We start from the raw sequence: 27,394 nt of genomic DNA, 5'->3' as shown, positions 1-27,394 counted from the left end.
ATGGCATTTAAATTTAAATAATTATTTAATTAAGTCGTGTACTAGTCTGTTTTCGTCGTTTTTGCGACCCGGATTTTGTCTTTCGACATCTTCATGCAATATGCGCACCCATTAATGATAAATGCACACTGACGATAATAGACTAATATACTATCTGACGACGAATACAGTTAATTCTCGTTTATATAACAAATTAATATAATAAAAAAACGATTTTTAATTTGTTATATAAGCGAGACTTAATTGTATTCGTCGTCAGTGTATATTAACCATCGGTGAATGCCTGAAGATGCCGAAAGGCAAAACTTGGCTCGCAAAAAATGACTCAAATGGAATAGTTACATAGGTACATATTATTATTATATGAAATGTGAAATCTAAACCTATTAATTTGAAGAAAACTGGATAATATGTTTTTATCATTATCACGCCCAAGAATTAAAATCAATAAATTCAATAATCCGATAAGAGAATTCATTTCATTCGTTTCGAATGTTACATTTATATTTAAAATTAGTTTAAAAAAATCGTTAGAAGTTATACTTCTTTGGCGTAACTATTAACGTAACTAACGGAGTTATTACAGCGGATTAGGTTGATGAAAACGTACGCGATTCATCTGTGTCTCATATAGCACATGATAATAATTGTAATTTATTTATTTTATTAGACCAAAACTCATCTTTGCCATACAGCGGTTATAATAGATTCAGAAGTGACCATGATGAATTTAAAAAAATCGAATGTTAATATATTTTTTTAATTATTTACCAACTCAACATTGACAAAATTAATTTATTTATTGATATATAATTTTACTCATAAATAATACTTACATAAATATAGCCTCAAATATTGATACACAATCTTCACAATGAAAAATAAATATAAGTACACTCCAATATAAATAAAGTTTTATGCATATAAATTAACATGTTAGTCTCCAGAAATTTGTTTATAAACATTTATTATGACACAATATTGGTTATGTCTACAACACGTGCTGTTTACTTGTATTGAACGACTAATTAAATGACACTATGCGCATGTACCCTGGAGACGGAAATGAATATAATCATAATAATAAATTATGTGTCTAATCATAATACTAATCGGCGCGCGCAACTTCCGTCACACGCCAAACGTGTTAAATCGGCGCGCGCAACTTTGTCACACGCCAAAAATACACTCTTATATGTTTTCCCAAATGCGCCAAAAGAAGTATAACTTCAAAAATAATGTTAATTTTTCTGGTTCATATAGCTACGAGTACCTCGGAATCGAATACTAAACTTCTCCGCTTGCTATGATTCCCTTTTACTTTATGATATTTTGTGACGAATTTAGATCTCAAATTCCTTCCTTCGGGCGATTTTATTGTAGGTACCTCTACATTACGGTACTAAAGAAGATAAAAATATAATGGAAAACTAAGTAACTCTTACATAAAAAATAAAAACCACTAGGTACACGGTGTTATGTATTCTCTGGGACGTCCGTCTCATATACTGCTGTGCGATAAGGGTTGGTATTTTACATACACGGTACAAAACGATTCTTAGCTAGAGATATCGTCTGATATGAATGGTAAAAATTCTGCTCCATGTTTTAAATTATAAAACGTGTTTATCATTTGGTATTTATTCATCACATAGAAAAATTGTTTTCCGACCCGTATTTCGTTGAATTACCACCAATAAACCAATAATTAATATTTAAACAATCAGCGGCATTTTTTTGACGCAGATGACGCAATGATATTTTAATGTGTTCAGTCAGTGTCTCGGGTCTTTACGCCACTAAACGCACCACTGTAAACAATTGTATTCATATATTGTGTTAAACGAGAATGCTTAAGCCAATAAAGTAGAAGGATTTCGAAGGTTGTTTATAGCTAGTGGTGGATTATCTTACACGGGCCACCGGCCCCTAGGGCTTTGGGTACACGGTTTAAAAAAACTAAGTTTCTTTTTCTTGTTAGCACACTGTAGCAGTTCAATGAAAAAAAAACGATTGTTTTGGACAAGTCAATACAAAAACTATTCCATTTTACGAAATTAAGAATACTTAAATATAACCTGTATCTATTCTGTCTGCGGTGTGATTCTATCTATTACTTTTACTATTGGATCTTAAAATCAATTTGCGCCTGCGGCCTGCAAGTGTTTAAATCTGCTACTGTTTGTAATGTCTAGTCGAAATTAAACGTCAAGCAGATAATTTGACAACTGGTAATTAATAATTTATTGAAAATGATAAATTAATTCGGCTGAATAGTTATGTCGCGTACAGTGGAGTTTCAAAATGTTTTTAGGTATCCGTTTAGATTTATTAAATGAAAGTTTATGATTTATTCAGAATTTAATAAATCCTGAATGTATATTTAAAATTTATTTACCATATTATAGGAAAGGCTTTCAAGTAAATTCACATATTTGACGAGTATCTACATAGTTTTTGACAGTCTCCCATTGGTCCAAGTTTGGTATGTAGTAAGTGAGATCGCTATCGTTAATAATATTATCTCTGCCGAATCGCACATATAAACTCGTTATGTCTGCAACACGTCGAATATGTCGATGACCGATGTGATTTTGTTTGTGTTCACAAAATACATGTAGGTAACTATCTGTATCTCTGTATACAGTTCGAATTCGACATTTTAGTTTGAAAATAAGAAACAACTGGTGTCGCAAGCAACAAATTTCAGTCGACGTAGGGCGCAGTATACCCGCACGGGAGACGGTTGTAACATCGTGCCCGATTTTTATTTATGACCATATCCCAGTCAAAACGATTTTTTATGTACGACCGGGTTAACATGAAACAAGCATTGTCCATTACTCAGTTTAAATTTAATAAACTGATTGAATATTTATTGATAGAAATACTACTAAATAGTTTGGCAGATAATTAAGCCACTTCCAAGAATCGATATTGGTGAACACATTAAGCTACTATTTTTTTTTCAAAAGAGACAAACCGTCGTACGACCATGCCGATAGACTTCGGAATTGCCTAATTGTTAAACCATACATTATCATCGAATAGTTTGTTCAGTCACATTCATGGTTATGTATGTACGGAGCTGGGACGGTTAATAGTAAAAAATCTTTATCAGCCACAATCCTAGGATTGAAAGCATATGTGCTTACTGCTATGCCACAGTTAAGAGAGCGTCGACAGTCGAGCAGTAACCAACAACATACAAGTCGTGCATTAAAGGCTAGAGCCCTCTGGAGGTCCCAGCGGGAGTATCGGAGACATTAACTGGATTAAAATTAGCTCCGCGACACGATCTGGGTAGGGAACGCAAAAGGTAGACTGCTGTTTTGCCGATCGATACAAAATTCCGAGAAGAAGTATACACATATTGTCACCAGTGGCGGCCGGTGACAAGAATATGAGGGAGTGCAAAAAAGACTCACCTATTTATGCAAGAAGTCCATCCTCCGATCCTTGGATTTTGAAAACACGTCAATAACACGAATATTAAAGTCTGGTATTGACGATATCAATTGTTTTTCTATACTAAGCATCGCAAGAGCATTTAGCCTGCCTTGAGACATGGTATTTCTCAAAAATGACTTAACCCTCTTTAAAGTTGAGAAACAACGCTCACTTTCCACTGAAGTCATCGGAATTGTACAAATTATTTTTAATAGGGTAACACTTTCACTAAATACTTCCAGTAAATTATTATTAGTGAAAAGTTGAAGTATCGACAATGCTCCATCAGTAACGTAGAAATCTTCTCTACTGTATAAGACTATTAGTTCATTTTTAAGTTTAAATTTGTCAATAATGTCGTATAATGTGGTTACCGTATTAAAATCTGTTGTTGGAAAATTTGTATGATAATCCCGGAACTTTTCACTAAAAAACAATTTGGCTATTACTAAATGACCTTTATATTCGAAACGATCTTTCGCTTGGTTCACTATAATGTCGCATACTTCATTGCATATTACAGAATGAGGTAAATCATTGGGACGACGTTTTTTCGATGGTTGAATTTGTGACATATGATTATTTTGACGAATACATTGTATAGCACGCGTAAAGTGTTCAATGTCCATATTTATCTCCAACACGTCCTTTGACCTCGATTGAAGTTGTTTAAAAAGTATATCACAGTTTGGCATAATTTTGGCAAAGAAATCTAACCAATAGTTAAAATTGTCTTCGTTTAAATACCGTAACAACATTCCAGCTTGATTAATGGTATCGGCGTCTAAATTTTCAGATTCTAAAATGTGTTCCATGCACTCTTTTAACTGATCGCGATAAGTATGCACAACAGTAACTGTTCTTATATTGAAATTCCACCTCGTTGTTGGTGCTGCTGGTATTTTTCTATGAACTATTTCTTTCAAGATATCAGTTCGCTTCGCAGACCTCGAAAAAAAAATTGGAAACGCTCGTAAATTAGCAAAAAAGTTTCGGACTATGGTGTTAGCTGAAACACTTCTTTCCATTATCAAATTCAATTGATGTGCATAACAATGTATGAAGTGTGCGTGTGGATACGAAGCTTTTATCAAAGCCTGTACACCACCTAATTGGCCACTCATCACGGATGCGCCGTCATAACTCTGGCCAATTAGTTGTGCTTGTTTAATGTCGAGAACTTCTAGTTCTTTCAAAATTTCAGATGCAATACCTGCCGCAGTGTGGTTTTTCGGCGTCATAAATTTCCAGAATCGTTCATGTATCTGTCCGCGTAGTTCATACCTTATGACCAAAACAAGTTGTTCTGTAGTAGATATGTCCGTTGTTTCATCTGCTTGTATAGCTACAAACTTGCTTTGTGATATTTCATTTTTAATTTCGTTACGGCACACCTCTAGAATCGAATCTAAAATGTCATTTTGAATCGTTTTTGACGTACCCTTAAAAACACTATTGCTCTCCAAATGCTGTTTCATGGCTATGTCAATTTCCGAGACAAAGTCAATCAGCCCTCGGTAAACACCTGGATTATTTGAATCTGCAGATTCATCATGTCCTCTAAGAGCTAATTCAAATGCACCACAGAACTTCACACAGTCAATCAATCTGGATAAAATATAACGATTTTTGTCAACACGTTCGTTAAATTGTTTCACAGATAAACGGTACCCTGCATCCAATTGTGAACGTATATCTATTTCTCCCAAGACTGCAAGTTGCATTTCATTTAAAATATGTTTTCTGAACCACTGTGTTTTTTGATTTTTACTGACAGGTGGACCAAATCTTGAATCCCATGGACCGTCCAGTTAACATCTCCGCCGAACAACAGACACGGAAAACAAAAAAGGGTATTAAGAATATTACATCCGCAAAGCCATTGTGTTTTTGAGTACATTTGCACATTAAATTTCCGATTAACAATCTTCGATTTCACTGTACACTTTTGAATTAAATTTATACATGGCAAAGGACGGCCTGCCACTTTAATATCAATTCGTTTGGAAAAATCGTGACGATTGTCCTTAATATATGCAACTGAATACACGGTACTCATTGTAAATACTATTAAATCTATATTATAAACCCAACTGTCGAACGATCAACCCATAGCAGTGTTGCCATATTTTGAAAGTGGAATTATAGTACAGTGACTTCAAAATTATAGTATTTCGGCCAAAAATATAGTACGCGTTGAATGACCAATAATTTTCTGCATTTTCAAAAAATTAAACGTGGGGTAATTAACGTCTTGTTTTTTTTAGACAAAATTCAAATGTTAAGTCAGTGGTTTCCAAACTTTATGTTACTACGCCTCCCTTTTAAAAAATCTGATCTTGGCGCCTCCCCCCCCCGTATTTCATTAAATAATATAGACACCTTTTTAAATAGTCAACAATGTACCTACTTACGAATACAAAAAAAAATAAACAAGGTTTTACTGCTTATATTACATTATTTTTTGACGAATGTGCTTGTTTATTAGCACAATCAATTTCAATTAATAGTCAATCCAAATTCACTTCGTTCATTGACAAATGGATTCTATCATGGACTCCACATCCTGAAGCGGACCCGTTTTTTTGCTATTAATAAAATAATGTGAAAAGTGCATTAGCAAACTAACCAAGAACTCAATAAATAGATTTTTGTTTGCTGGCGTAGAAATCATTTAAAAGTGGAGACATGTCGAACTTTTTTTTTGTCATTTTGATTTCCTAAGCTCCAATTTGTTATGAATGCCTTCACTTTGTCGTTTTAAATCAGTGAATGCATTAGTGGTCCTTGGATTAATTTATTCACTCAATTTTTTTTAAATTTCAACCAAATAGACAAGTTTAACAACAAAATTATCGTTCCTAAACTAAATTAATAATGATTAATTAAATAATTAACTATCCTAATTATGATTAATCTCACCCATTTGTTTAATTTTTTTTACGAGATAGCCATTGCGCTTCACAATAGTATAGAAGTGAGGATTATAAAATTAGTCTCCATATTTGCAGAAAGATTGCAAACAACCTTTTATAGGACTGTTTTTTTGTGTAGTTTACAACTAGCGGCCGTTTTATGAACTATGCTTTTGCAAACTGCAAACCTGTGGCTAACATCACCCTTTTTTAGACATGGGGATAATTTTTTTTTTGCTTCTCACGGATTATTTTGACGTTGTTTTTCTTCTAATGGCACCTTTTTTCCGATTTTTCAAAACTATAGTATTTTGGGCGTACTATACCTGTTTTATATCGTACATAGTACGCAGACGAAAATTATAGTACAAATACTATAATTATAGTACGGTTGGCAACACTGACCCATAGACTATATCAACCAAACTAACAGTCGTGAATATGATTATATTTTTGACACAATATGCATCGACATGAAGTTCGTCATTTCATTATAATAATTAGGCTTCCAACTGTACCTCGACGCGTCGCCTGAGTTATATGTAGGAATATTCATATTGGTTTGTGAGGTTTGTGTATAAAGTCCAAATGACTAGCTTATGTGTGTGTGCTTTCGGCCGGTACACTGTACTTGAAATGAAAAGAATATGAAAAACATCGTTTCCAACGAAGACTCATGTAGTCTTATAGAACTTTGGTGATTTTGATTCTACAAGCTTCATTTCTTTTGTCGCTGTGGTTGTCCGCTATAAATGTATGCGTGAAAAATGTGCGTAAATTCAAGGAACACTTCGAATAATGCTCCTGCATCGATGGAATTATTACGTGTGTATTGGTCGCGTCTCATCGACATTGTTTTTTCGACATTTGTGTGTATGGGTGGCTGAGGCGAAGTGTTGAAACGCTTGCGTCACCATTGTTCGAAAACGCGCGGAATTTAAAATGAGTGATTTCGCATAAGTTTTCGATATCGCATTTTTCTGAATACATGGGGGTTTTATATTATCTATATATTTTTATTTAATCTATGACGGGAGTGCACTGCACACTTTGCTCCTTTACTAGAGCCGTCCCTGATTGTCACCATGCTTATTAATTTGTATTCCATTACAATTTTTACACGATGACGCTTCTATCGCTGATTGTATTGTAGCACGCAGTTTTGCAAGTTAATTATAAAAGAAAACATTTTTTCACAAGTTTTTGGATCATTGGTTAAGTCAAATTGTTAGAAACAACGTCATATTAATAATTTACAACTCTTCTATTTAATTGTATTAGCACTATGTAGATATTATAATATAGGATTAATATATCTACTTTCTAACGAAGACCTCTCTAAGCTGATTCCATCCTCCCCTTCATATGCGTTACTTTACCACGTACTTTTAGGTAACTTAGTTCAGTGGTTTCCAAACTTTATGTTACTACGCCTCCCTTTTAAAAAAATCTAATCTTGGCGCCTTCCCCTTTATTTTATTAAGTATTACTGACACCTTTTTAAATCGACAAAAATGTACTCCCTAATACAAAAATGAAAAAAAAAACGGAAAAATACACGGGAGTTATCATTTAAGTATATCAATCATCATATAGGTATCATATCAAATTGAAACGCACAACCACATATTTAAAATATTTAATAGTCCTGAAACAAAGGGCGACTTTTTTTTGCTATTAATAAAATATTGTGAAAAGTGCATTAGCAAACTAATCAAGAACTCAGTAAATAGATTTTTGTTTGCTTCAATATAATATCTGGCGCAGGAATCATTTAAAAGTGGAAACATGGCGAACTTATTTTTATTGTAATTTTGATTTCCAAAGCTTCAATTTGTTATGAATGCCTTCACTTTGTCTTTTTAAATCAGTGAATGCATTAGTGGTCCTTGCATTGATTTTATTCACTCATTTTTTTTTTAAATTTCAACCAAATAGAAAAGTTAAACAACAAAATTATCGTTCCTAAACAAATTTGCCTCAAATTTCAACATTATGATTTGACGCTTTTATTTATTTTTTCACGAGATAGCCAGCGCGCTTCACAATAGTATTGAAGTGAGGTATTATAAAATTCGACTCCATATTTTCAGACAAGTTTGCAAACAACTTTTTATATGACTGTTTTTATGTAGTTTATAACTAGCGGCCGTTTTATAAACTATGCATTTGCAAACTGCAAACCTGTGGCTGCATTAATTGTATTAAACTTTTCGCGCCTCCCTTTGCAACACTGCGCGCCTCCCAGCTTGGAAATCGCTGACTTAGTTAATGTTTCATAGATAAACGGCTTCTGGGTCTATCATTTAGACATTCTCTAGATATTTTGTCCAGCAATTGTATATCCTTCAGTTTTTTAGTAAATTCTATTATGTCTTATACTCTTGTTTGTTCACATTATTATTATTATCATTCAGGGCACAACAGCCTGGGGAGGAGCTCTGGCCTCCGCAAGTCGTCTTCCCTAGTTCCACAATCCTCAGGAATCTGGGCCTTCACCATCTAACCATCCCAATTTGAGTCTCCTAGAACTTCTCCGCCCTGATGGATTCGCGTCAAAAACTTTCCGGACTGACTAGCTCATGTCCTTTCGTTGAACATGACCAGCCAATTTCAGTGGATAAACTTTGATGGTTCGGATTATATTTAGTTCCCCAAATACATCATAGTCTACGTGTAATACATGTGCTCTACCAACTAACCTATATGGGTCCTGTCTAATTGCTACGAAATTAAGTAGTAGTTTTTTACAATACTTTCTGAAGCGCGAATTCGTTGAATAAAAAAAAAGTTTATTAAAACCACTATGTCTAAAAATCGTTTACAAAATTATACAAATACGAAGACTATAATATATATATGCAATATAAGGAACGATTATAAAATGGGAATATGTTAATAATATAAACAACCGTATGGTGGGGATAAAAAAACAATGTAATTCAGGAAATAGACGATTTATCGCTTGAAGTTTTGTCGACAATGATGGAATATGCTGTCAAAAGAGTTCGAAATCGAGCGAAGTGAGGCAGCTGGCCATTTACAAAATATATATTTTTTATTAGGAAGTTACCTATTCATAATATGAGTACTACAATATACACTGTAAATACAATAAGTAGAGTCTTTTTCATTTTTTAAATTATACGAAAAATAGGTACTGTTCGGTTAAAGCGGATACAGCGGAAAACGCATTTTGAAAATAGCCGATAAACTGGATTATTTGTTAGGTTAACCTAACCAAACCTAACCTAACCTAACCTAACCTAACCTAAACTAACCCAAACTAACAAATAATCCAGTTTATCGGCTATTTTCAAAATGCGTTTTCCGCTGTATCCGCTTTAACCGAACAGTACCGAAAAATAATATAGCAGGCGGATAATTTTTCATCCACCTACTCGGCATTAATTAATCAATTTATTAACAACCCTTATAAAAGTATAAACTTTACGCTTTTGAAGTAGCTATTGATACCTTGTAAAATTGTTTGTTTAAGCATTTTATTGTTGGTAAAATTGTGTTAATGTGCGATAGAAATATGATACATCACAAACATACATAATATTATATTATACCTAATCAATCCAAATATTGAATACACAATCACAATATGAAATAAACATGTTAAGATAGTGAAACTAAGTTATCCAATGCTTTATCATAGTTAAACAGTAGCCAATTATCACATGAATAATACGAATAATTGTATTCCCCATGTGAATACATTGAATTATGATGGCTTTATTGTTACAATACCATAAATGTTAATATATTATATTTTTATACATAGTAAATAGATAATAATTAATATAAATCTATACATAAATAAAATAATAGACAACTACGTAGGGTTTGCCATTCCTTGGATAGAATTTTCAGTGCCGAGGTGTCCAGATTAGTATTTTTTCAATCATAGGATTGAAAATTATTTGAACCAAAGTAATTAAAAAAAATTCCAACAAAAAGGCAGAGAATATAATTAAATTTAAATAAAGTATTTTTCACGTTATGTTTGTGCAGAAAAGTAGTTTTAAAAATCATGTGACCATTAATATAACATAGTCGAAGTCTTTTGTCATACATTTCAATTTGTAAGGACTTCAATTTTCCATGGTTTTTTTATTATTGGAAATTGAATACCTTTTATAAATTATATTTCTTTATAATACGCTATATTTGAGAAAAACCATATAAAGACTTATCTCACGGATTCGTGCACGATAAATACACCCATCGGGAAGCTCGGCATTGCAAACCCCATATATACAGTAGATTCCGTTTAATAAAACATAATACAACGTATAACTCATGTAAATTTACTTCATGTAATATATTCAAGTATTTACTATTCAATGTCAATTCTATACACTGTCTCTATGAAAACTTTCAGATTCACGCCTCAATTTGCATTGTACTTTGTAAGATATGATAAAGAGCTACGCTGATATTGTCTACGCCGCGTAGCAGTCACTACGTGCTACGACATACGACCGATATTAATTTGGAATGTAGTATTACTTGGGCTATCTAGCGATGGAATATGAAAGAAGTTATAGAATAGGTAGGTTAAACTTGGTTGAATTGAAGTTTGGAATCATTTTTTATTTATAGCAGCGTTTTCTATAAGAGGTTCTGCGACGGTTGATTGTTTTTATAAGATAAGTTTTTGAAAAATATTTAAATCATACTTAAAACTCTACAATACGAAGAGGTTAATATTATTTATTTTATTAAAAGTCTACTATTGCAGTTAGTGACTAATGTCCTCCGTATAATATTTGAACTACGCCGAGAATACTACTTAATTGTCGATTTATTTTATGGATCCATAGATTTCAACTAATAAACATTAATTCGTAATTATAAAAAAATTGAAATTTTTGACGATATTTTCACAAAATTAAGTGAAGTATATTTATTACAAAAATTAAAAAAACTCAAATAATTTGAATGCGAGAGACAGTCTCGTATATTGCAATTTTGTTGAGAAAGTGAAATTGAATTCCAATATTTACAGATTCTTTTAAAAACCTTGAATAAGTAATTCACATTGAGATACTTTGGCACATTTTTAAAGTATTGCACTTTTACGGGATATTGCTATGTTATACAATAATAATATTAATAGAAAGGGTGCGTGACTGAAATTAATAATTGGTAAATGCTAATTGGGTATTTTATCGAGCTACAATACTGTGGTTACTATCTTTTATAGATTTTTCATTACATTATAAAGAAGTATTATTTTTCGATCCCTACGAATTAATACGCTCTTAATTATTTGTTTAATACGTTGTATTTAATTATATGTTTCGCAATAACGTAACTAGATGTCCCAAGCCACACTTCGCCTTAATTATATTACCGAAAAAACGGGGCTGTAAACAACTCTTACCTCGATATCGATATTTTTTGTAATGATATTTTAACGATTTTTCTAAATTAGTGTCGCTTATTAATTTATCTCCTTGGTTACGGAATTCACGTGCCGTCATAATATAATCATTAATACCCACTGAAGAATATTTGTTGATTATATTGGGTAGTATAGTAGAAGAGATGCATCAAATTGAAAGATGAGATGGTGTGGTGATCTTCGTCGATTGCAAAGTGATGAAGCAAGTAGTTTCCGCCGGCCTACAGTCTTCATAATCAGCTGAAGGCCGAAAGAAACCCCTGCATCACACACTTCTGCTTTTACGTATAATGCGATCCCTCAGATTTTTATCGCTGTTTCAGTTCACAGAGTCCACATAAACACTGCAGGGTACATCTGGAGATCTCAGATGGTTTCTCGAGAAAATGAGTTGTGACACATTCCAATGTGTTTTTTCCTCTTGATATTGAAACTCGTCCAATAGCGATGCTGCACGGCGTACATAGGTAGTGGCAGGGAACTCTTTCGTCTCGTATGACGTAGACGTTCCAACTTGAATTTGAACCTATATAAACTAGATAACATCGATTTTGAGTTTTAAACAGTACAGTGCATATAACTGGATTGACAATATTCAGTTTTGTGGTGTAAATAAATGTAAACAATAAGCAAAAACATAGTGTGTCAAAGTGTTTCCAGGAGGTAACTGTAACCTAGCTGTAAAATTTTGTGAGTGAAGGCTATAAGGGCATTTTCGCCAAAGTTTGTACATGTTTGAAATTTGGGTAATATTATTTTTTCACTCAAATTAACCATTTTTATATAGTTAGCAGATTCCTTGTTCTATTGCTGAATTGGTGATAGCAATTTTTCAGCAAAATATTGATTAATACAATATTTATATCATTTTTTTTATGACATTTGGCATAATAAGTTTCCGTTCCGTGACTACGAAACTAAGCTTATAAAACATGAATGAGACACTTTTTATCACTTAAAAGAGCTCTATTAGATTAAAAAAACCATACACTTAAAAATAAAAGTACAAATAGTCAAAAAATATTATTGAATTTTAATTCATGGGTACATTTCGTTCCACTCCGTTACCCTATGTCTATAATGGCAGAGCATTTTTCCTTTAGTATTTGAAAAAACCAATCAATGTTCATTCTGCTATTTTTTTAAAGACAGTAATCACTTTTACTAAATTTTATTGGAAAAATATATATGTTTCGTTATTTAATAATCAAATGAAAAATAGTTAACGTTCAACTTTTTTGGGGACATTTTCGGAATGGAACGAAATGGTAACGGAGTGTAATTTGTAAAGCTAAAGTTACATGTTACCATAAAAACAAATTTTTGTTTTATGAAATTTATTTGAATTTTTTGATAGTCAGATATATATTCAACGTGCGTCACAATAACAAAACAAATCAAAATTAATCACTAAAATAGACATATTTTATAATAAATTTCACAATACTAGTAAAATAAGGTAGGTAATAATTTTGACACACTATACATTACCATAACTTTTGTTTGGCATTTATATTATTTGTAACTCAGATAAAAAATATTTTAAAGCAAATTAACAATATATGAAAAAAATTAAATCAGCAAGGGATTCGGACGCGAGTTTCTAGCGCGGCACGGAGTATATAACTTTTACGAAAATAATTACAGTCGAACTCGGTTATTACGATCTTGGACATAGCGAGATCTCGGATGTAATAAGGAAACATTTGTTGACATTTGGTTTATGATTTTCGCCATACATTTAATTTATTCACTGTTATAACGAGCAACTTATCGTATATACCGAGCTAAAATACTGTTAATGTGTCGATCGTTTTAAAACATTTCGTCCCTAAGCAATAAAATCCGATTGGACAGGATGTCGCCGAGGTCGGATTACGTTTATGACACTAGTAAAGTGTCTAAGTACCTACCTTATCGGTGTTTCGCCGACAATAATAAAAAAGTATCCCCGCATATGGTTGAAAAATCCAAGGTTTGTGAAGTTTGTAGGTACCTACCCGAGTTCATTACAATAAACAACTTTTTTTGTAGTTTATGAATGCCATGCTCGTTTTGGGGATTTTTACGATGGTTTCCAAATTTTTTATTTTCGACTTTTTGTGTAATGTGACATGCTCATTTAAAAATACCAATTCTCTTATATAACGAGTAACGCTTATAACAAGCAAATTCAGTCGGTCCCATCTTCCTCGTAATAACCAAGTTCGACTGTATGTTGTCTTGAAATTTACTTATATTCATCAACATAAAATGTAGCTATACAGGTTGATTGTAATCAAGACGTACTTTTCTGACATTTCGCGAATACCTACAGTTCCAGGTATTAAATCTAATAGGGTACACATTTCTGTTAAACGTGACAAAAAAATACTTTTTCATACATTTTTATAAATTTCTATGCCTAAAATGTATGGAGAAGTTTTAAAAATTTGGTGGCGTATAACAGAAAGAGTATGACAGAGCCAGTGCTTGTCTCGCAATTATTTCAGTCTGGTGTTTTTTCTTTTCCTTCTGTTGTTTTTGTATCTCTCCATACTTTTATCTGCGCTAGTTTTGCGTATTCAGACATATCACATACTTTTTTAATCTTTATTATATAGTCAGGTTATTTTCTATATTTTTTAATGAAAATATTTTTGTTTTTCATACGAACAGACAAAATAAAACTTTTTATAATCTATGAAGAACTAAACACACAATGTAAACCCAACTTTATGCATTCAATTTCGTTACTTTTACATTCCACATATACGTAACCACCAATATAGTTTCGGAGTGGAAGTAACGGATTCTGTTTTAGAAGTGGTTGAAGCCAAAATTTAGCTTAGTTTTATTGTTAAACCTGCGATATGTTTTATTATATCTGTAGTATGAAAGATAAGCTCCATATTTATAGTATGTGAAATAGAAATATGTGATTTCTTACCTTACAAATCGTGGTAACAGTAGTGGAACTTCTTAAATGACCAACCCAGAAAGCAACCTGTTCCGATAGCGATAGCTACACACACCAACAATTTAAATTGTAAATGGCGATCAGTGTTATACAAAAGTGTTGCTACATTAAAAAAATACATATTTATAGTGGAAATTTTTCGCCTTCATGCTAAAATCATGGTAACGGAATGTGGAATTCCACTTTTTCAAATATCCTGGGACACACTTTAAACGTGATTTTTTTTCAATATTGCTCAAAATTTACGGAAAAACTGTATATTTTCCAAAAATATATAATGTAAGCTGTTGAAGACACTACGAATTTAATTTTACACACTCAGAATTAATGACGAAATCAGACTTTGTTTATTTAAATTTAGGAGTGGGACATGGTAAAAACACACTACCTTTCGATCTAAATAATCAATTAAAAATATATACAGGTCAGACAGTTGTATTTAACTGATCGAATAAAGTAAATTAATAAATTTTCATGTTAAAAATACATAACTTTCCAATATTCTATAATATAATAACTATGAAAAAATCAATCAAAGTCATGGGACATGCCAAAAATGCAATGTACAAACTTTGGCGAAAATGCCCATAAACATAATAATTATTATCTACTTAAATATTGTGGGTCGGAAACCTTTTCGAATTGTTTGGCACATTCGACTTTTAGTTTTAGTAAAGGAACGACGACTATTTAAAAGAATATAAGTATACAATGTAAAAAGCAGCCTCAATTAAATTTTTATTATTCCACCAATTGAAAACACAAATCTGTTTTAAGTATTACATACTTAGTGCATTTTTGTTATGATTCCAAAATTTCTTAGTTGGTTTATAGTATGTTATTGATATTTACATTACACAGGTATAAATCATTCATATTTTGCTACTTTTTTACGAAAATCCGTTAATCTAATCGAGTAATGTATTTAATATTGCCATACAACTTAAAATTATGTTAATTGTAATAGGTATCTACCATAACTGCTACAGCCATAATCATTTTTAATGTGACAGTTGTGACTGTATGTGAAGTATTTTTTATTGACATAAATAAAAATAATTCAATAAACGGGCCGCATGTTAGGTATAATTAATAGTCAACCATTTATGGGGCCACAAAAATGGACTCGTAATTTGTATGCGGACCGCGGAGCTCTGGTTGCCGATTTCTGCTTTCTATGAAGGGTTTCTATTGAGCTATTTGTTGATTGCATTATTTACAGAAGGGAACAACGATGTTTTAGATTCGGTATTATTCTTGAGGTACATTGGTACGACCGCGTTACAAATACTCGAGTTTGTGAGCGGACATAGCAGCCTTCCGTGATTGAGGTAATCACGTGGCTGGGCCATGTGTTCCTTGACACTTAGTACCCTTGTGGCACGGCATCATGGGTTACAACGCCGTGGCCAGCCCTCCTCACCCTACAGCGGTGCTGCAAAAGCTATCTACGCCCTGCAGGTCTGGCATGACAGGAAGCGCGAGAGTTAGCGATGGACCGAGGGAAGTAGCGCGAACTTGTGCTTGCCCTATGTCCCAATGCTGGGTCGTGACAGGGTGAAAGAAGAATAAGAATATTCTAAAAAGAGCTCTATTCTATCTAGTTGCAATAGCTATATAACTATATATTTTTTGTTTCTAAATGTCATGTTGTGAACGTCTTAAACTTATAATTTGTAATGTTCACAATATGTTAAAAATAAATAAATTGGAATTGAAATTTAAATTGAAATTGAAAATCCGTCCATACTCATCAGTGCAATCATTATTATCTTTTGCTTTTAATTTTCTCATAGTTTCCTTTGGTCAAACATAATTTTCATCTTGTTGAGTCTATGAACATAAATAAATCCTAGTCTCTTAACAACATTATTATTATGAATGATGATATTGCGATATTTTATTTGACAAATTTATCGATAACAAATCTAGCATAAATAATATTTGATCAGTCAGAAAACCTTATTGATTATTTTACAGTAATTTCATGTTTACATACCTATATATTTACTCAGACATTTTTTTGTTTTATTTTATTACTTTACGTAATGTCGGGCTTGTAAATATAGCATAATATAGTAAAATGTAACCCCTTTATTATATATGAATATGGCTACCTTATATTTAAGACATAAAGCTGTTACAGTATGAGTCCTTCAAACGGTAACTCAATAAGAGGTCTAATCATGTCTATCAATTTATAAAATAGAAATTTCACTTTGTCCTCACTACATAAAGATCAGACTAAATAAGTCTCTTATTGAAAATAGCTCATGGTATCGTTCATGACTTTTTATTATTTTACATAAAATCAATGTGAATGGCCTGTTCTTATACCAAAAAAGCTGAGAACGTTTTATAAATCTAATAAATTCATCTTGTTAAAATATGAACAATGCAAAAATTCCGAATACCGAGACGCATTAAAAACGAATTTTTCAATGGATTTGATCTATACACTTTGAGGCTTTCAATATTTTACGATCTGCCATATAAAGTCTCGTACAGATTTAAACATAAAATAAATTTTATATGGCCATAAAGAACATGATGGTGCTTCATAATGTTATTGTACATTAAATAAACAGTAATTAAGTACCTAGTTAGAGATACAAGGTAGGCAGAGTTATTTTGACCCCGCATTTGAATATAACGTAACTTATAATAATATACACCGCTTAGTATAACAGAATAAATAGATATTCGAAAACCTAACCTATAAATATTTATAACTAGTATCATCTACAATTTTATTTTTTTCACATTAATTTCTTTATATGCGACAGCATTCAGCTATGAAATAACCATTTTGATAACCAAGTATCATACTGTACATTTTGTCTACCAATTGATTATTTTTTTGTCAATATACTTACATGTTTTGCAAGATAAGAACTCGTATACCATTTTAGCTTTGTTCAACCCTTTTTTGAATAATTAAAATGATGGCATTTTAACTTATTGTCGAATATATTTCAAGACTCTTTAACAGAAAGATTTGTCAATTTTTATTGTATCTAATATGGCGTGTTGTAGTATTTATATAAAGTTATAGGGTAGTCGATAACAGTAAAATGATGAAAAATATAATTAATGTCTTATTGTCAACCCATTTTATATACAATTTAAAAGCTTGCTTCTAAAATATTTAAGGATTTGTCATATATTTCATCTAGTTATTTCAATAATTTGTGTCAATTTTGTTTATAAAATATCAATGTTTTTGTTTCTGTAAATGACGAACGATATTATAATATACTCTAAAATCATATCTAACTATAACATACTTACCCAAGATTCACCTACAGCTAACAAATATAAGTATAACATTGAATGTGCGTAGAGCGTATGTTTCTTATGGATTTCCACACCATTGGGACCAAACTTTCGAGATATACTGCCTATGAGCCTGCGGGCAGCCTAAGTTACATACTTGAGTATGATAAGAAAGATTTCTTTTCAGAATAAGTGCCGTACAAATGTTCAACATTCAGTGTTTTGCAGAGATCTCAATCTCGGTCAACCAATCACAATGGTCATTATTATATAGTTTATGTTCAATATTTGAAAAATTAAAATGACAGTTCGACGAATCGTTCATATTTTAACTATAAAAAGAGGTACCTAACCCTTTACTGCATAGTGTCGCAAATTTGCGACATTTCAAACTGTTTCTATATAGCCAATGCCATCTGTGTAAATTATCAAATAATATCCTTTTTCGATGCCTAGAAAACTGTTTTACCATAAACATTCTACTTTACCGATTTTGTTTGGACATTTCAAGAAATAAAGCATTTCTGCATTATAGTCTCTGCATTTCTGCTTTGACAGTTGACGAATTCGTATGTACGCAAAAATCCACATTTGTAAATAAATAAAAAAAAATATGCAGAAGATTGAAATTGGTTGAATAAAAATATCTACACATCAAATAAGGTGTGCACATTAGTTTTTTATAATTGTTTTCATTTGGTTTTGTATTTCGTCATACTAAAATGTAAGATTTCCAAATGTCGTAAATCTGCGACACCACGCAGTAACATACAAAATTTAATGAAATTTTCGAAAAATATTTTTTTTTATTATTTTTCCTTCATTCACAAGGCATTTTGACATCAAGAAAAAATAAAAATTTTCAAAAAAAAAAATCATGCAGTAAAGGGCTAACCTTATGAAATGTTAGTAAAAACTAAATTGGTAATTTGGTGAATTGGAATTGAAGCATGGCTATTCTAATTATCATAGCGTTGGTAACAAGATACAATATGTATAGGCATAGGGTAGTATACATTTTGAAACGGCCACTCACTTTAGTCCTGCAACTATCTCCATGGCTCCGTTAAAATTACCAAAGTTCCAACAGGATAAGGCTGCGCGCAAAAGACACGCCAGGCAGGCGCGCTTTTCTTCAACTCCTGACTGACTCAGCACCAGCTCCGTACTCCACGCGCTAACCTGAAAAATATAAATTATTACTGATGAACTTTGATTGATTGCTATATTACGAAAGGTTCTGCCAAAAATATCAGGTGATATTTTGCAGAAATATTAATTAAGTTTGTTACATTTTTACAATATTATATCTTGACACAATATCAAATTCTCAATTGAATGAATTTTTTTCATACGAAGTTGAATATTAAATACCACTAACTAATAAATTAAAGTATATTTTCTCCACAATGAAAAAAATACTGAATACCAATATATACAGTTATCAAAATGTCCATCTATATAAGTCCATTTATATATATGTTTTAACCATTTTTATTGTGTAAAGTAAAACAAAAGAATGCTTTTATATGGAGCGCTACTGGAATTTTGTAGGTCTCACAATTTATAATTTTTAATTTTGAAAACTCTTTACAAATGCAGCTAACTGAGAGTTATCAATCACTTATCGTACGCGAGGTACTGAAAACGCTGCCGCGAGCGACGGTTTGGTGACCACTGGTCTAAGTAAATACAAGGTATAGATAACTAAAAACAAGACAAGACAAATAAGGGTGTACACACCAAGTTATCGTTATTAAATTTATAGATTATTTCAATAATTGTATATTTGTATTGTATATATCGAGTGTGTGTATGTAATAACATATTATGTACACAATAATATAATATGTATATGTAGGTATCTAAACTAGTTGCTGTTGTCACAAAGAGGCATGAATAGGCAATCCAACTTATTTATATCCTGTTAGCTGTGTAAATTCTGCGGTTGATTTCAATTGAAATTTTCATTATCGTGTCATATTATTTTGTGTAGCAGTTTTGGGGAAGGGAAATTATGTAGAGGAAGTATCTCCCACACGCCCTTTACTGCTAACACGTATACACGCACCATTGGGTCGATTCAACCCAAAGACATTAATTATAGGTTCAACAAAAGACTTTTTTTTCAAATCTTGATTTAGTATTTCAATTTGCATTTCTCCTCATCGACACAATCAGAAATCCTCGTGATTGGATCGATATATTTCCATAACATTTAGACATTTTTCTATAAGCCAAAGCTAAGCAGTGATCCACAAAAATACTATCTAAATTATAGTTTAATTATTATACACAATCGCATTTCTTATCTATCCATGATAAACGATACTTAGTCACTATATTATTTTATAAAAAAGAGGACAATAAAATAATATATCTGTCTTTATTTACTGAATTTGAATTGTGGGAAATTTAACTGTTTTTATTGAATTTAGTGTTGTCTCAAAGATGATACACAAAAATACACTTTCATAACATACAAAAGATCAAGAGGTAGTCTGTAAAATATTAGTTTTTACGCCTTCAAAGAATACTCATGTGTATTCACATTGTATATATGTTATACGCCGTTAACATGTGCATGGATTTACTACTGACAGTCATATAAAAAAAAATGCACGTGTAAACACGTATTATTATGTAAGTTGCAAGATTGCATGCATGGACTAAAAAAGTTCAGAAGCTTCTGAATTTTCACGTGAAATTTGAAATTTGTGAGATATCTGCGCCTGTGGAGTATAACAAAACATTTTTCACTAATAATTTTCACAATCGGTCAAATAAAACCATACAATGACAACATCGCATCTTGCTTACGCTTGTATAATGAGATTGGCGAGACAGTCAGAACTTTTACATGTAAACAGTTATTATCGCGATAGTTTAATGTATACACTATTGGTGCCAGTCAAACCATGTATGTGTACTGGTGCTATTATACTAGCAATAGACCGTGACTTTAACTGCATGAAATTTGGCAATAAAAATTAGAAGTAACTTCTTTAAATCAATGGCACACTAACCGGTCCATTTCTATGAATATACGGCCAATACATTTTAGAAAACTACGTCAGTATCACACTCTAACCGAGAGATTGAGTGGGCCCGCGCGATCGATTATGGTTGGATGTAGGCACGCGTCATTATTCTCGTACCTGTGCTCACAAGTCCACCATTGCTATCTAACTACTGTACTTACTCGTAACGAAGATTATCTTAACATTGGACGTTTTTATTATTAAATTGGTATCAATAGTATAGTATATAAGCTGTGGAAGTTTCATCAGTATTAGTTAACGGCCCACATGCTCGTCGTAGGTCAAAATTGAGTTTTTATTGTATTTTCAAACCATGATCCTGGACACTCCTTAAACGTTGTAGATAATCTATTTATATAATTTTGAAGCCTTATTATCCTTTATATTTATTTTAGTATTTTAGAGTAAGTAACAAAAATACTTTATGCAGTCATCAAATGCTTAAAATAAATATAAAGGATAATAAGGCTTCAAAATTATATAAATAGATTATCTACAACGTTTAAGGAGTGTCCAGGATCATGGTTTGAAAATACAATAAAAACTCAATTTTGACCTACGACGAGCATGTCCCCCCTTTAGTAGTTTTTGAGTTATAATAGAATAAACAAACAGATATGGGCAAAAAGGTTAGATATATAGTCAAAATACTGATCAAAAGGCAAATATTTATAAATCAGACAACATTTCATTTTTATTATTAGTATATAAATGATATAATAAGTATTTAATATACGATTGTAAGACTATCCATCACACATATTTATATTATATAATACACGCAGTGATGTTCTATATACGAGATGCATAATTATTACGAACTAGCTACGGCGATAGAAGTTGACGACGTAGCACTCCGTAGACTCAATGGCATACGGAAAATAAAACCAAACTGTTGCATATTATATTTGAATCTATATACACAGTCAACATTTTTATTGTAATACACATATAAAAACATCACTATTATTGCACTTAGATAACAGTTATTGCATATTACATAGATTATACACATTATATTATTCAATAACACTATATAGGAATTGTGTATAATTAGGTAGATACTAACTTACTTATAAAAGTTATTTCATATAAAGTCTATTATATATAATAGACTAGTACTATATAGAGTTTTGATTGCGCGTGTGGCGGCAGGTTGTCAAATACATTAGAAATAGAAACGTTGTGTCACTTCGTATCTTATCAGAAAAAAACTAATGTGCCTTTTTAACATGTGATATGAATCACATAGGTTTGGTGTCAATGTCAAATGACATAAATACTTTTTCCATAGTATGATTTTTAAGTTCAAGTATATATATAATTACAAAATCTATCTAGGACAACCCTAATTCAATCAATTAATTTAGAATAATAAAATTAATAGGTGTATAATAAAAAAAATGTAGAAGTATCATAAAAACGTATTTTTACGATGATTCATTGTTAACTATTTTCTCATAAAACCTTTTATTTTCTTTTTCTCTCTTTATATTTATTTAAAAATTCTTTCCACCGTCATTATTTTTGTAGGAACACTTTAACACCGTTAATAATGTATTTTTTTAAATAGTCATAAATACAATACTACCTTGAAAGTGAAAGTCTGTGAAAAGGTGTAGACGACCTAAGAAAATTCTCGAAAGAAGCCCTCGGGAAAATTTTACATATTTAAAATTCACAACTTTACAAAACGTACATATTGGAAGTCTTATAAAAAACATTGTGGTATATTTTTCATTTCCCGTATTTTAAACAAATAGCAACCAACTCAAATATTCTTGTGAACTACCTGTGACTACATATTTTAATAAATGGCTAACATCTTTTTCAATCAATTTAATGAGTGAACTTGATTTATAGATAATATTTTCACTGGCTAATATATATATATATAATATGTAATATACCTATTTGACAACTGTCTTTAATATTATTTATTTCATTGAAAAAAATGTAAAAGTAAGTGATATAAAAATATAATACATTAAACGTATTAAAAATAGTTTGCGTCTCAGAAAATATTTAATGCCGTAAATGTAATCATATTATCTACTCGTATTCCGGAAATTTATGTTTTGTGAACCCTTAAATTTTTATTTATTGAGTTTTATAATTTTTTCCGTTTTTAACCACTAAACATAATATAATATAGTGTAATCAGCCCTTCCACGATAGCTGGCACATTAAGGGTTGGCAGATGAAGCAAGTTAATTAAGGCAGGACGTATTTTGGCGCCGCCTAGTCGCTTCGAGACTGACACCACCCATGTCGTTAATATTGTGGCAGAAGATTTTTTCATATTCAAATCTAAATTATTACTCGTCAAAGCCTTCGTTATGTCAGCCCGCGTTTGCTCTTGCCAATACTAACACAGTCGAGTGACTGACTGCCTTACTTATAACGTACTTAAGACGGCAGTTCGAATTCGCAATGATTGTAATTCGAAGCCATCGCATCGTATAAAGGAAAATGGAATTATTATTTGCTTCTACAGAAAGTAAATGAAAAGTTTTTTTTATTATGTTCAATATTAAAAAACGCGAGCGTATTGAATCCATACGACTGAGTTTTTATCTTATATTTTTCTCTTCTCTATTTATTCCTTTTGAAATACATATAATATTAATTTATAAAACATATCACTAGAAATATTTGGGACAATGTTTTATTTTGAATTTTTTAAATTATTATAAATATAAAATCATATTTGAAGGTGAAGGTACTATTACCAGTATTAAAAATCAATATAGGCAGTAACCTCATCTACGAAGAAAAAGCTTCACTTTCTTTCGACTACTTTATTCAGTCTACTCTACAGTCCAGAGTTGACGTGTCTTATCCTAAACAATACACAGTAACGTCCCGTGGGGGTAGGCAGATTGAGCGTCGCTTGGGGGCGGCAGTTACTCGAAGGGCGGCAAATCGAGGGGAATCGTTGGGTGTATATAGAAATAGGTATCTAAACTTAGTAATAACGGAAATGTATTTCCATTAAAAGACTGAGCTCACTGGATGGAAACAAAATATGTATATTAATTACCTAACATAAAAGGTTTAACAGGCCTAATTTTTTTTTGTCGGGTTTGCGATGTCTAGTTTACTTCCGTTGTCCTTGGACGTCACATCTTTGATGACTATCAATGACACGTGCATATTTGCGAATTATATTTGAATTATATGTAGGCAGGTACATACTCACTGACCTAATTAACCTAATTATCCAAATATTTTTACCAGTCATTTGCGAGTTTTGAAAGATGTCAGGTGTATATTTAAATGTGTCTGAAACCGAGGACACGCAATATTGTCTATTGAAGTATGGCATTTAAATTAGATTTAGTGGTATATATTATGTTGTTAGTAATGTATCCATATAGTACATTTCTTAGATATTGGAGTCATGAAAGGATGATAAAAAAATTGGGCAGCATTTTGGCGCTGCTTAGGGACATCACTGACAATACATATCGCCAAACCTTTATTTTCCTCACCAGTGACCAGTCATTGAATACCATTCTCCTTGGTGGTTGGGTATCTTTCATCCACCTTAAAACATGATCTGTTATTCGATTTTCATTAAATGACTATCACTTTACAACGTGTATCATTTGTGCCTGTACCTTCCTTGCCACATTTAACGTAGATTCTATAACAATATCAAAACTGTCCTACTGTAGTATAACTAGATAAGCATGTAATTACATGATGGTTGATTGAATATACAAATATAATATATTATAAAGTATATACTGATAGATTAAACCAATAACAACGATAACAACAATATCTTTTATGGGTTCCACATACGATGAATGTAAAAATATTACGAAGGTATAATATAAGAATCTCATTTATAGCTTGACAATACGTCCAAAATAACTCTGAAGTACATTTATATCTCAGAAAAGATGTAAAAAAAGAATTATTGTTCCACGAAATTTGACGAGATTGGTTACTGCATGGGTACACGGCTGAGGTCAAACCGCAACCTACAACAGCGGCCGCAAACCTTTTAGAACCAGAATTAAATATGGGTGGCTTTATCCTCATCAACAATAAACGAGCTTTAAGTGCTACTTCCTTCCCTTCTTGAAAAAATACGTCTTTCAAATAATTAAATTGGAGTATTGGGCAAGAATAATAACTACTAATCGAATCAACGGTTGACACCAAAAAATAATTTCTATCGTACGCGAGATAATTTATGATGAAAATTAGATTTATTTTTATTTATCGAATATTTTCTTCGAAAAAACGAGCACAATAATTATTTCAATAATAATTATTAAAAAATGAAAATTATTATAGTAGTTACTTAATTATAATACAATTAGAACTGTTTGCAGTAGTGTAGTGGTGGCGTGGTGCATAAGGACCACAGGTCAGCCGTTTACAGTTAACAAAAATCAATTGTTTTTCATCAGATGTTTTAAAAATGTAGTGGTTGAAAATATTAAATTGTATGAAGAGAAGAAATTGTAAATTAAAAATTAGGTAGGTATTATTAAATCAAATATTTAAGTATTAATAATATCAATATGAAAAAAGTCTTCTACTAATAATACATTGCCTATATATAACAATTATAACATAAATGTTTGCAAAATGCTGGAGCGTTATATGGTGAAAGAAAGAAGAATGAGATACATGGATATTGTACTTACGCATTAAATTATATGACAAAGGTCACAATCTTTTTTGCATCTCTTTATTAAATGTGAAAATAACCTACAACTTGCATAATAAATACATCACAATAGAATTAAGTATATTTACCTATATCCTTTTTATTTCGAGCATATTACGCATTAGGATCATTAATTTAATCCTTCCTGGCGTTAGTTCCCTGACCACAAGGCTAACTTATGAATTGGACGTACAATAAATATATTTTTCATATCTTTTTGTTAAACTTTGCATTAAGTATCAGAAAATTTTCAGTAGATTGATCTATTGAAATTATTTTGTATTATTCACATGCGTTTCAGTCATTTTAAAAAGTACTTTTTAATTGATTCTAGCTGAAATAAGTATTAATAACACTTTTGTATTGTTTGCGTCTATACGTACCTACATAATAACTTATGGTAGAGAGTGTTATGAAGTTTTTCGAGACTTCTTTGCTGAAGGGTTTATGGATATTATCCGTGGCTTTAACCGAGTTGATTTCTCTTTATGTATGCTTACATACTGCAGCTAAATAATATAAGAGATCTTTATACATTTTTTAGTTATGCCAGGTGCTTTAAATGCCATTTTTCGCAGTTTTGACTGTTTGTCCCATCGACCGTGTTTAGGAAAAAGGGTGTAACCCTCACAGAACAAATTTTACAGGAGGAGCAAAAAACGTTTTTAATGATTTTGGTTCAATAGTTAAAAAAAAAATAGGCACGGACATTGGGTGTATGATTAGTGATTGATGATTTGGTGCAATATCTTTTCGATCTAACAATAATTAAAGAAGTTATTACATAAAAATCATTAAAATTGAGGGTAAATGCTTTTCCCCCTAAAATAAAACTTAATTAAAGCTCAATTAAAACCTGAATATAGATAATAATTTGGCATTTGCTGCTTACTTCCTTTTTACAGAACGTGTATTTAGTTGTATACATTGTTAATATCTAATAAAAGCACTTTTCGAAAAATCGAAGGTTACACCCTTTTTCCTAAACACAGTCGAATATCATTATTCTACACATCGAGAAGTTTAGTAGTTTATTCTGCTAAAGTGCAGAGCTAACGTGTTCATACGATTCCTTCGATTTTTTTTGCGTCCCCAGTAGACTGATTGATGGAAGTGGATTTAAGTTTTGTAGGTAGGTACTAATTTTAATGGGTTTTTGTGACTCGGGTTATGCATTTTGGCATCTTCAGACACTGCAAACTCATAAATAGAAAATGCCCATTGACCCAGAATACAGTACCTAATTCTCGTTTATTATAATAAATTAATACTTAGAATTAAGTTCTCGACGTTATTTTATTATATTAATTTGTCATTTAAACTAAATGTATTTGTTGTCTGTGTGCATGCACTATTGTTGAGTGCGCATTTTGCCTGAAGATGCCGAAAGGCAAAACCCGAGTCACAAAAAACGATTAAAATAGAATTTTACCTAGAAAACTTAAATAGACCATAATTTAAATTCAAATTCCATCAAGTTCCATCAGTTAGCCTAGGTATTAACCTAGCCATTAACCTAGGTATTATTGAAAATGAAAATTGGCCTCTCAGTAACTAGTTTAACTGAATCGTTCAGCATATAGATACACATATCCCACTTGCGTGAGTTTGAGTTTAGGTAGATATTGTTTTGTATATTATAAT

At 31.5% G+C, this 27,394-nt stretch overlaps 1 protein-coding gene across 1 annotated transcript in view; it reads right to left on the bottom strand.

The window, feature by feature from the left end:
* LOC147067202 (1-phosphatidylinositol 4,5-bisphosphate phosphodiesterase epsilon-1-like) overlaps nt 1–27,394 on the bottom strand; it is a 70,690-nt gene that overhangs the window by 32,351 nt on the left and 10,945 nt on the right. The window contains exon 3 of the mRNA XM_085954862.1: nt 19,056–19,201. Within this exon, the coding sequence (XP_085810988.1) occupies nt 19,056–19,201 (146 nt within the window). The remainder of the gene's footprint in view (nt 1–19,055; nt 19,202–27,394) is intronic.

The sequence above is a fragment of the Rhyacophila brunnea genome, unplaced genomic scaffold (genome assembly GCF_057557595.1).
Source record: "Rhyacophila brunnea isolate RB1 unplaced genomic scaffold, BYU_Rbru_1.0 scaffold_4, whole genome shotgun sequence".
Taxonomy (NCBI): Eukaryota; Metazoa; Arthropoda; class Insecta; order Trichoptera; family Rhyacophilidae; genus Rhyacophila; species Rhyacophila brunnea.
The sequence above is the reverse complement of the archived record's forward strand: the minus strand, read 5'-3'. Positions and strand labels throughout refer to the sequence as shown.